This window comes from Palaemon carinicauda, chromosome 22, assembly GCF_036898095.1.
Source record: "Palaemon carinicauda isolate YSFRI2023 chromosome 22, ASM3689809v2, whole genome shotgun sequence".
NCBI classification, from domain to species: domain Eukaryota; kingdom Metazoa; phylum Arthropoda; class Malacostraca; order Decapoda; family Palaemonidae; genus Palaemon; species Palaemon carinicauda.
The window spans coordinates 77,693,113-77,705,612 of record NC_090746.1 but is presented as its reverse complement, the minus strand read 5'-3'; the positions used below and the strand labels follow the sequence as shown (position 1 = coordinate 77,705,612).

General features: G+C 36.2%; 1 protein-coding gene across 1 annotated transcript in view; it reads left to right on the top strand.

Annotated features, from left to right (window-relative positions):
* LOC137616135 (uncharacterized) overlaps positions 1-12,500 on the top strand; it is a 32,319-nt gene that overhangs the window by 17,330 nt on the left and 2,489 nt on the right. The window contains exons 2-5 of the mRNA XM_068345808.1: positions 8,119-8,290; positions 8,500-9,857; positions 10,471-10,596; positions 10,856-10,931. Coding sequence (XP_068201909.1) covers positions 8,127-8,290; positions 8,500-9,857; positions 10,471-10,596; positions 10,856-10,931 — 1,724 coding nt within the window. The 5' untranslated portion in view covers positions 8,119-8,126. The remainder of the gene's footprint in view (positions 1-8,118; positions 8,291-8,499; positions 9,858-10,470; positions 10,597-10,855; positions 10,932-12,500) is intronic.

The window sequence follows — 12,500 nt, the reverse complement described above, 5'->3', positions numbered from 1 at the left end:
GCGATTTTCCCTGTTGGGGCCTCTGGATTTATAGCATCCTGCTTTTCCAACTAGGGTTGTAGCTCAGCAAGCAATGATAATAATAATAATAATAATAATAATAATAATAATAATAATAATAATAATAATAATAATAATAATAATAATAATAATAATAATATACTAATTTGGAACTTTTATAAAGCTGTTCAAAATATTTCCAGTCCTACAAAGGTGCATTCTTATTACATTCGTGTTGATGTTGTAGAAGCTTATCTTATTAGTTAAGGATTATTTAGTTTTATTAACTTCTAAGGAAAGTATTTATCTCTATCTTTACTATGCATCCAATAAAATGATAATCATAACGTTGAGAATCTGCTATTGTCAGTTTCAAGTCTCAAAAAGAATGAAATTTGTTATTTTACTTCAATAATATTTGTGTAATATATTGTATAATATATTTGAAGTTATTCAAATAGCTTACATACTCAATTATGATTTACAAACATTGGTATTTCTCATAGTGACATTCGATTCTCATCAACATTTTCTTTTGAACTGGAATTCTAAGCTGTTCTACTCATGAGGTACACTGTAGGCATAATTAGAGGTTTTTGTATTGTATAAACGGGTTCATTGCTACGCTCAGTTTTCATTCTTTTACTATACCCTAGAACTAGTTTTTTCTCTTCCATCTTGTGTCCAACTCATATTACAACTAGAAGGTTTCTCCTCAGTTGCTCCTTGGTGTTGATTGGCCTTCCAGGCCGCAGCCCCGGATCATTTATCGCAAATATATAAATACATTGCAACGGCACTGGCCGTTTATATATCATCAGCTAACAGCGAATCATGGCAACATAGCACTAGAGTCCTAGGTGAATACCCAATCACTGCTGATTATTTATCATCTCCTAACCGTGAGTCAGGGCAACACAGCACTGGCGCCAGGGTAAGTAGCCAATTACGGTCGTTTATCATCTGACAGTTAATCTTGGCGATGCTGCACTGAATGCTAGAGTAAATAGCCAATCAAAGCTGTTTATTTATCCTCTGACCCTGAATCGTGGCAACGCAGCACTGGATGCCAAGATAAATAGCCAATCACGTCTGGTTATTTATCATCTCCTGACTAGTGGCAACACAGCGCTGGATGCTATGGTGAATAGCCAATCATGGCCGTTTATTCATCATTACCTGACTGAATTATGGCAACGCGACTCTTGATGCCAGGGGGAATAACGGATCACAGCTATTTCTTTATTATCTTCTACTGAGAATTGTGACCTGGTAGCCCTGTGTGCCAGGGGGAATAGCAGATCACAGCTATTTCTTTATTATCTTCTGACTGTGAATTATGACCTGGTAGCCCTGTGTGCCAGGGGGAATAGCCAATCATGGCGGTTTATCTATCATTACCTGGCAAAAAATCGTGGCGACGCAGCACTGGACGCTTGGATTAATAGCTAATCATGGTGGTTTGATTACCATTTGACTTCCTTTTTGAGTATGTCAGGTAATTAGGATTATTCTTGTATATGTTACCCTGGAGTTTCATTTTTGCTCTATGCATTAAAAATAGAAAAAATCTGCCCAACCTTCATTGTTTTCACCAGCTTGGTGGGAACGTAGCACTGGACTCTTAAGGTGAATAGCGAATCATGGCTGTTTATTTATCATCTGACCATGAATTGAGGCACCGCAGCACTGGACTCCACGGTGAATTGCTAATCATGGCCTTTTATATATCGTCTACTGACCGAATCATGGCAACGTGGCACTGGACGCCAGGAAGGCGTATCCCACCGACCATTATAGATGGGGCCTGACGACGGGCCATGATAAAGTAATGGGGTGAATCAAATGTTCTCTCTCCGGCCTGTCATAAAAGAAGAATCAGGCCCATTCCTCCTCCATACATCCTCTCTGACAGCCAACTCTGTCTTGCCTGACTGCTGCCGTTCTCGTTCTTGGGGCTTTTTGTTTTTGTCGTTAAGACTGTCATAGGATTGAGTGCTGTTTTTCCTCTTTCTAATTTCTCTGACGACGACTATTTCATTGTCGTTTGGTTTACCTCTCTCCAAGGCAGTTAGGATATTTATTATTATCTTCTTCATTTCCTTCTTAGTATGTCACCCAGGAATCATGAAATCCTCTTAGGTCCCTTCATCTCTCCTCCAGTATTATTGTTATTATCATTATTTTTACTTCTTCATTTTCCCTTGCCCTTCCAGCAGGTATCATGAATCTGTCCCAAGGGTGAAGCTTCCCTGATACACAGAAGGGTCGTTAATACAAAAGTGTTTTTTTTTTTCTTTTTCTTTTCTTGGCTCAGTGAGTGGTCTGTGACAAGAGGTCTTGTTATTGATTTATCTCGAGTCTTTAATAGCTGACAAGCGCATTCTTTGTAGGTCAATTAATAACTTACATTCTCTGACTTTAATGGCCGGATCTTACTGCTGTGAATGCAGGGGTGTACACATATATATATATATATATATATATATATATTGTATATGAGTGTATCTGAATATTTCTCTCTCTCTGTGTCTCTCTCTCTCTCTCTCTCTCTCTCTCTCTCTCTCTCTCTCTCTCTCTCTCTCTATATATATATATATATATATATATTTATATATATATATATATATAAATATATATATATATAAATATATATATATATATTTGCGTGTGTTTATATATACATATGTATGAGCACTTATGCATGTGCAGAGAGAGAGAGAGAGAGAGAGAGAGAGAGAGAGAGAGAGAGAGAGAGAGAGAGAGAGAGAGTAAATGATTGATAAAGGCTATCCTTTTCCTTGGTGTAAAGATGAAATATAAGTGATGGATAAATAGATCGATAGATACATAGATAGATAGGTGAATAGATATATGATAACATCAATAAAATTTCTCTAAAGCAATTTATTTCGAATCTGGTGTAAGGAATGAAGGAAGGAGATAATTGGAGAGGGAACAGAGAGGAATAGAAAGGTAATAAGAGGAAGAGAGGGAGTAAGAGAAAAGGCTGGAGAGCCGTGGCGACAAAGAAAGCGGAGAGGAGGACAGAAGCAGTTCGGTATTAGAAGGATTTTGTGATTAACAGAAGATTTAGTTCTGAGAAAGAGAAGGATTTGCTTTTGGGAGTAGGACCCTTCTACTCTTCCCGCCCCCTTCCTCTCACCCCTTCCCTCAACTTCTCAGTGAAGTTTTCTTTTCCCTCTTCTTCTGCTTCTTCTTTCTTTCGCTCTTGGGAGACACAGGTGAAGTGGAAAGAATCGGGAGATGAAGAAGGCTTTGGAAGAGGAGACTTCCTTCAAAGATACTCGTTAATGAAAGAGCAATGCACCAGAATCTCTCTCTCTCTCTCTCTCTCTCTCTCTCTCTCTCTCTCTCTCTCTCTCTCTCTCTCCTATGATTAATTATCTAGCTTAATATTAGTGAATTCAGACGCAGATAATATTTTTTTTCTTGTTGAAAGCCAACATTAGTTTTATTCATCATGATCATTTTTTTTTATTGATAGATATACCTTACTTTACTTATGTATACTATATATCATTTTTCTTTTTCTGCTATAAATAAAGCTTCAAAAAACTATAATATCAGTTCCATATCAGAAATTCACATTCTACCAGCACTCAAAAAATAAAAGAAAAATTCATACTCGTTTTATATATTCATGAACTTCCCCAACAACAATCTTCTTTTGCGATCAATTGCCCGAAAACATTACCCAGACCTCAATTTGTATCTCTCACTTATTGAAATTCCCCGCGAGTTATTCAAGTCTTGTAGAGAATTTCCTTAGTAATACCACAAGATGCTATTTTTACGTCCGCTTGGAATTTCCGAGTCGTTACTCAGTCGTTAGAATTTTTGAGTTGTTACTGAGTCGTTATACATTATGGTACAAGACTAGGTCAAAGTTAACAGGTCTTGGACGTGTTGCCATTTTGATCGGTAATAATGGGGTTTTGAATATTTTTGACAGATGCCGTCATTGTTATTGCACACACAGATGCACACTCATTGCGTAAAGTACTTTACGGTGGGGTTGCCATTCTCAATACTTTTCTTGAGCCTGGTCTTTAAGTTTTTATTAATAACAGTTTACCTTTTAGAATTTTGCCTATATATATATATATATATATATATACTGTATGTATATGAATATATATCCCTAACACTCGTTATATGTATATATATATATATATATATATGTGTGTGTATATATATATATATATATATATATACTGTATATATATGAATATATATGAATACTATATATATCACTAACACTCCTTATATTTATGTATATATACATATATATACAATTGTATGTATATATATATATATATATATATACACACATACAGAGCTACAACAAATGCAGCCATTTTTAGTCCACTGCATGACATATGCCGCAGACATGTCCTTATTTATGTCTGGAATTTTACCAGTTATCATCATCACACTGGTCACTGCGGATTAATGATGGTGGGAGACTTTAGTCTGATTGCTGACAGCAAACTAACCTAGTATGGGTGGCCCTGACTAGTATACCTTTGTATTGTTGGTCATGGCAATACACAAACTCTTTCCCTACGTTAGGGTATCCTCACTCAGAAAGGAAATAGGCTTCTATGCATTTGGGTTCAAGATATTATATTTCCTATTTCATCAAAATGGTGGAGCTACATTGACTGCAAATATCTTTTTTTTTTTTTTTTTTTTACGAAACATTGAGGTTATTTTAATTAAATCTACTCTCTCTCTCTCTCTCTCTCTCTCTCTCTCTCTCTCTCTCTCTCTCTCTCTCTCTGCTTCTGCGCTTTTTTATTTGCCCATTGAAACTAAGGACCTATTCATTAACGCCATATTTCTCTCGTTCATTCCAAGAGAATGAGGGATCCCTCTTTATGCAACCTATACTCTCTCTCTCTCTCTCTCTCTCTCTCTCTCTCTCTCTCTCTCTCTGCGTGGCGTATAATGGGTAATTTGTTGTGTGCCATTAATAGTTCGGAACAATTTGTAAGTAGAGAGAAGTCCCCGCTCGCATACATATGAACAGTTTAACCTCTTCGCTCTCTCTCTCTCTCTCTCTCTCTCTCTCTCTCTCTCTCTCTCTCTCTCATTCCGGTGGTGAATCAAGTTTTATTAATTTTATTCCATGGGAAACCGCAAGGTTAGTTTTAGGAGGTGGGAATTTATTAAAGTTCCTCGGATTCATCGCCGGCCTCCGGGGGCAAATTAGGAAAGTTGGCCCGGGCTTATTTTGAAGTCGACGGCTGAGAAAGACTCAAGGAACAGGGAACCAGAAGAGGGAGGATATGCATAAGGACTCGCTTGGGACACATGGGCTCTTGAGAGTTTAAGGGGAGAGTTGCAGGACTTTTCAGGATTTTTTGGAAAAGGAGATGATATTGAAAGGTGAAGGACTTCCCATTGATTCCAGGAGTCATTCGAATGAAAATGAATTTGTGCCTTTAAAAGAAAGATAAGTTATGTCTCCTTTTTTATTTGGGCTCGTTCCATTTTTGGGTAGAATAGAAAATAGCTTATTGTGTAAAATTAGCAACGGAGTTTCCGGCAAAGGGGATTGTGAATATGAATGCAGTCATTAGATTTTTACATATCTAAATATCTGGTTCACGTTTCTAAAACAAGAAATCAAAATAAGTGGAGTATATAATAAGTTTCATTAACTTTTAAACTGTCACATTGAAGTTGTATTTGGAAAACATAATTTTCTGATATTTTACTATCATAAGCATATTCAATAATGCTATACTAACCTTTGAAATTCAGTAGAAAGACTTGTGTGCGCATGTAGACCCAAGTACAGCCTACTTCCAAAATATTATGTGCCTTTGTATAAACATCAACTTCCCAAACATTTGTCTGTATATGTATATACTGCAAACATCTGCAAACATGCTGTATACAGCAAACGTCCCAAAGACATGTGTTTTTATGTGTATACAAGAAACGTCCCAAAGACTTGTGTATATATATGTATGCAGCAAACGTCCCCAAAACCTGTTTTCATATGTGTATACAGCAAACGTCTCAAAGACTTGTGTGTGAATATGTATACAGCAAACGTCCCGAAGACTTGTGTGTGAATATGCATACAGCAAACGTCCCAGAGACTAGTGTTTGTATGTGTATTCAGAAACCGTCCCAAGGACTTGTGTGTGTGTATGTATACAGCAAACACACGCCCCATTTCACAAAACTCACATGACCGCATCGAACAAATTAAAAGAGAGACAACCCCGTCACCAACCATATTCATCCGGTGTAAGAAAAAGGGGCGCTTCTTCCTTCCCTCTTCTTCTTCTATCAACCCAGTTGATTGCCTGCCAAGTCCCACCATCTTGGGTGTCACATAAACAATATACAGAGAATACACACATCGGGTAATCCCAGACAGTCTTAACACGCCCCTCCCCACCCCACCCCACCCCCACCCGCCTTCCCCTTCGTGCTGCACCGCTTCGTTCTCGTATCCAAAGGCCATTTCTTGTCAAGATTTTCCCTCCCTTTCTCCCTTTCTTTCTCTCTCCCTTTCTCTTTTCCTTTCTGCTGGCGAGGCAACTAACTTATGGAAAGTGCAAATACTGTGGAAAAAAAAGATTTACTGGTTTCACTGTTTCAAGTTTTACCGTTTTTCAGAGCTTCCTTCAAGGAATTCTTGATTTTTAATATTTTCTTTCATTTCATAATTTATTTAATTTAGATAACAGTTTCACGTCGTTGATTTATGTTACATTGGATTTTATAACCTGAATTAAATCATATTATGAATTTTTATTCCATAGAATCTCCAAAATTAAGTTTTTATTATAATTACAACTGCTCTCTGGTGGTTAATGTTTTCGTTTACCTCCCTTCTTCTACAACTGTTGTAATGTTATCACAGGTGAACTATCATCATTTAACTTATAAAACACTTACCAGCTCTCACTTAATTTGAAGGGATGTGATGAAAGAATATTTTACTTCAGAACAGATAAATGATTTCCATTAGAAAGCCATAAAGCCATATTTTACTTCAGAACAGATAAATGATTTCCATTAGAAAGCCATAAAGATATTTACTTATTCTTCAATAAATTATCCAATCCCTTTTCAAATTATTCTAGAGATTGATAATTCAGAAAAGCTCTAGCGACTAACTATATGTAGAAAATAAAGAATATTTAGCAATAATATTCATAAAAAAATGTAAAATTTTAAGCATTCGGAATTTAGCATATTGATTCTAGAATCTAGATTATCTAGCGTCCAAACATTTACCAGATTATAGGTAATTGGTCTGAGGGGGGCTGGGGAGGTTCTGGCTATTTCATCTACTAATAATTGTTTGAATGTTTAATAGAATCACAGGAATAAGTAAAGTGGGATTATTCCACAATTAGACCCAGAAAATCAGCAAAATTGGAATGACTATGAGCTTAAAAACTAATGTCATATATGAGTGGGACAATAAGTCCTAATTAGCTTGCAAATGCAATAGAATAAAAAAAGATTTATTATTTGTTATATTATATCACATTTAGATTTCCTGTCCACATATTAATATCATCAAGCGTTGGCACTCTATACCTGGGTTTTCCAAACGCTTACTAAAACATTCAGCATCTTTATATGTTCTAGTCCTTTCTTCCTTTTTTAGGTCAGGTAAGAGAATATAGATATCTCATTCACCCTTTTTTGAAACTGGAAGGCATACGAGTATATGTATTGGTTACAAAAATTTTATTCTTCCTATGTGAAAATAGCATAGCCATGAAATTAGTTCAACAATAAATAACTTATTTTTTTTATTACCATCGAGCATGTAACCTATTTCTCATATTATTTTGCTTTGTATTATGTTTTCAGGTACTTATAAGTGGAGCTTATATCCCTTAGATTAACAGTGTTACATACAGAGTAACATACTTAAATACACATTGTATTTTACCTTATAGGACTCATATGATTCAACTATTTGGAATATTCATATACATAATCTCGTAACTATTTTGATATATATGAAACTGAAAAACATAACGAATAAGCAGGGAAAGATGCAACGAAATAACCGAAGATTAAATAACATATATATCTAACTTTTATCCTTAGATGAAACCATGGCTGAGGATCTATGTCAGGGCCGAGCCTGCAGAGGGCGCGTGTGGTGTTCACGAGAGAAAAGACAAGCGGCTGTTCAGCTAGTGCTCCTCTGCATTGCCTCGTGTTCCTGGACCTTACTACTAATCTCCTTGACTCTCACCACTTCGGGTTCGAATCCCAGGTCAGTTGATCATAACAAGTATTCATGTTCTCTAGGTTTTTGGCATTGATTTTTCCAATAAAAATGTTATTATGACTCTGATAGTTGGTTGTATTTACTAATAGTGGTAGATATAATTTTTGTCTTTTTGTGATAGGAAAGTTGCCCATATGAAGAACATGTTTCTTCCATTGTTTTTCATTGTGCTTTTTTTTTTTTTTGACTGACAGACATGCATCCAAAGTAATAGCAGAAACAGGACCCAAGTGGGCTGAGGGGGGAGCCGAGGCTTGTCAGGAATGCTTGTCGCGCAGGGGTCCACCTCACAGTTACTGGCACGTATTTGAACGCTCCCTTCACCAGGTAGCAGCAGCCTTGGACAGTCTCGACCAGCCCTTGGCACCATCAGCTTTGAGCACTCAGCTCCGAGCTACGAGAACCCTCCTTCGCCAGTTAGCCTCCGTCCTTCATCTTCCTCTGATTGAGAATCTAGAAAATCAAGGTTCACGAAAGTCAAGCCAAGAAGCTATTCTCGCAGCTCCAGGACACGTCGATGGGCGTCTTGCCTGTCCTGAACAGTACCTAGGATCCCGTGCAGGATACCCACGCTATCATACAGGGTACTTCACCATGAACTGCTCCTCTCTACCCTTGAGAGAGGTAATCACAGCCATCCTATGGGATATTGAGAGGGATCACTTATCCCATCTGCTTGATGATTTCAGGCGCATCTATCCTGGATTACCTATTCGACTAGTCACAGATGCCAACATAGAAGGTTTGCCAAACTTATTGATTGAGAAGCCCCGTCCATCCACTGCAAAAGCATTAAAAAGAATTCTAAGCCATGTGAAAACTCCTTATGTCTTCCTAGGAACAAAACTAACTCAAATGACGAACCATTCTAGGCTAGAGAGACTTGTGTGGGTGGCTGAGTGGTCTGGAGTCTGGGCTGTAGGGGGTGCTGGAAAAGGACAAGATGGTCGCTGGAGGGCGGGTTGTCTTCAAGTAGCTGAAGGAGGAGGTCAACTTGTATATACTCGAGGATACACAACATCCTTATTTGAATGTCAGCTTTGTCAATCCATTGAGGCGCCTTTTGTGATGCGTACCAAAGCACTTCAGAAACTAGACTGGCCTCGATTAGGAACTGACCTGCAGTTACTTCTACCAAGGATGTTTCTGGACATCCATACAAAAGCGAAGCAACACAAGCATGGGGCAGCCCTATGTCCAGATTCCCTCTTTCTAGTAAGAAGCATCGACCCTGCGTGGGATGTCACCGAGAAACCACAACGTCAAGAGAGCGAGCTGCGTCTAGTAGCAGCTCTGTGGCACTCTACAGCCAAAAAAAGACGTTTGTCACGCCTCCATCTGCCTTCTGGGTTCACAGTTAACTACCCTTGTGACTTCCTGCCCAGCACACGGCAGTCACACTCCACTCATTTCTCCCCTTTGTCAAGCGAAAGGGGCATCCCTGCAGCATTTGCCTGTCAAAAAAGGGAGCTTTCCATCATCGTCACTAATCTTCTTAAAGCTTGCTCGAAATTAGAAGTCAAATGTTACCTTAAAGGATCATCAGTTACAGGTCAGAGTTGGGTCTTTTGTGTCCATTCTTTGGTTAAGGAAGATGCTTGATCTAGTAGATTCTGAGCTATGTTTAACCTGTTAGAACAATCTTTTATATACAGTATGTAGTAATGCAACAAGAATAATCTGTCGTTGCATCAACCTCCCAACATGGGTAATGATAATTATGTTCGTAGATGATACTAAGAGATTTTTATGACAGTAAAAAATAAGAAGCTATATAGAATAATCAATTACAGGATGCTACTAGTTAGGTATTGATAGTATACTTTTAGATATAATAACTTAATTGTACATTTCTTGATATAATAAGATGTCTGCCATAAAATGTCACTGCAGACACTTATCGTTACCTAATAAACAACTCTATTACGAATAGTATAACTATATCTGAAATCAAAGTAATTGTTACTTCAAATAATATAACTCGTACCCGACTTAGGTGATTGTTTGAGAGTATTATTGACACATGGTTTTCTAGAATAGTTCTAACAAAACTTTCATCATGTTTAACATAAGTATCAGCATTACTACACCAGCTTCAAATGCGAAGATTTTTCACTTTTGTATTTTATAGGTAATCATAGAAACTTTTCTCTTTACCCTAATAGTTTTCTTGAGTGGAGGCACACTTCAGTCTATCCCTAACAAGACATTAAGTTTCGGGATGGACGAAGCGTCCAAGATTACTTCTCTCCAGAAAGCGTTAGAAGTTTCTCACTACGTCTCTTTCATAGGTGAGAGAGAGAGAGAGAGAGAGAGAGAGAGAGAGAGAGAGAGAGAGGGGGGGGGGTTATTTCCCCATTACTTGTGTTAACTTTAATAAAAAATTCAACCCTTTTTAAACACATTCTATGAGGTTAGTTGACAATTTCTGAATAATCTTGCAAATTATGCTTAATATTACGTTAATTATTTCTCTCCCAAAAAATATGACATTGAATAATTCTAATATTCTTTAAAACTTTTTCTTAGAAAATGGAACTTTATTTCCAGAAAATAAGGCCTTAGTTATAGAAGGGCGGTGGTGGACGATAGAATTAACTGCATACAACAGTAAAACAACCACAAAGTAAGTAAGTTTAGGAAGAACATTGATAATTTAGTCCTTTGGTCTTACAATAGTTTCCCTTTTTTTTGTGTGTGAGGGCGTGTTGTTCTAAGTATCCTTCTCATCTCTGCACATCCAGTTAATTCAACTATACATGACTCGTATATCAAAATCTATTTATTCTAACAATATCTAACAATATTTCCCAATGTCAAACTTATCTAACCGTATCTAACTCATCTCCCAACATCGAATTTATCCAGCACTATCTAATATCTCCTAATATCAAATTTATCCAGCAGTATCTAATATCTCCTAATATCAAGCTTATCCAGCTGTATCTAACATCTCCCAACATCGAATTTATCCAGCAGTATCTAATATCTCCTAATATCAAATTTATCCAGCAGAGTCTAATATCTCCTAATATCAAATTTATCAAGCCGTATCTAATATCTCCTAATATCAAATTTATCCAGCAGTATCTAATATCTCCTAACATATTACTGTATGTGTGAGCGTCTGTGCAAATATATTCCATAATTTCAGCCAATTGTTACACCTAATAGATGGCTCATCAACAGAACATTGAAACCTCCTTCAAACCATACTACCTAGACCTCCATGATATATATATATATATATATATATATATATATATATATATATATATATATATATGCAGAAGAACCACAGGGAAAATGAAAATACGGAATATACACTTAAGTCCTGACTAGTTTCGTGATACTTCCTCAGAGGACTGATTTATTGAGAGAAGTTTCTTACAATTTATAGGGAAAGCAAAAGTACGAACATACATATAGAGATTTAGAGAACAATGACACTCCCTTACCCGTTACCTGGGCTTGACTCAGGTGTTGAGTAGGAGGAGTCCCCAAGCTCGTTAGACACCTGCTAAAAAGGGTCATTTCTAGTGGCGGGTATATTCTTGTTTTCTTCTTTTTTTACTTTTAGTAAAGTTTATTTATATGTCAATGCGGTAGCCTTATCTATATAAATACATAAGCAAAACATACACAAACATACAAATATATATACATATATATATATACATACATATACATATATATATATATATATATATATATATATATATATATATATACACATATACACATATATACATATATATACACACATACAGATACAAATACATATACATATATACATAAATACATACACATACACATACATATACATACACATACATATATACATATATACATATATACACATACATACATATGCATATATACATTTATATGTATACAACATTAATATCATAAACATATAATCATGTATATATCAATACTTATATCTAGCATAACACTATATAGTGCCAATATACTTGTGCATACTATATAAAATAATTGTTTCCTTTAATGAATGGTAGCTTAGGTCTAAATATTCCGTATTTTCATTTTCCCTGTGGTTCTTCTGCATCTGAGCATCACGTTTTCCTGTGATTTTTACGCATATATATATATATATATATATATATATATATATATATATATATATATATATATATATATATATATCCTAATATTAAATTTATCCAGCAGTATC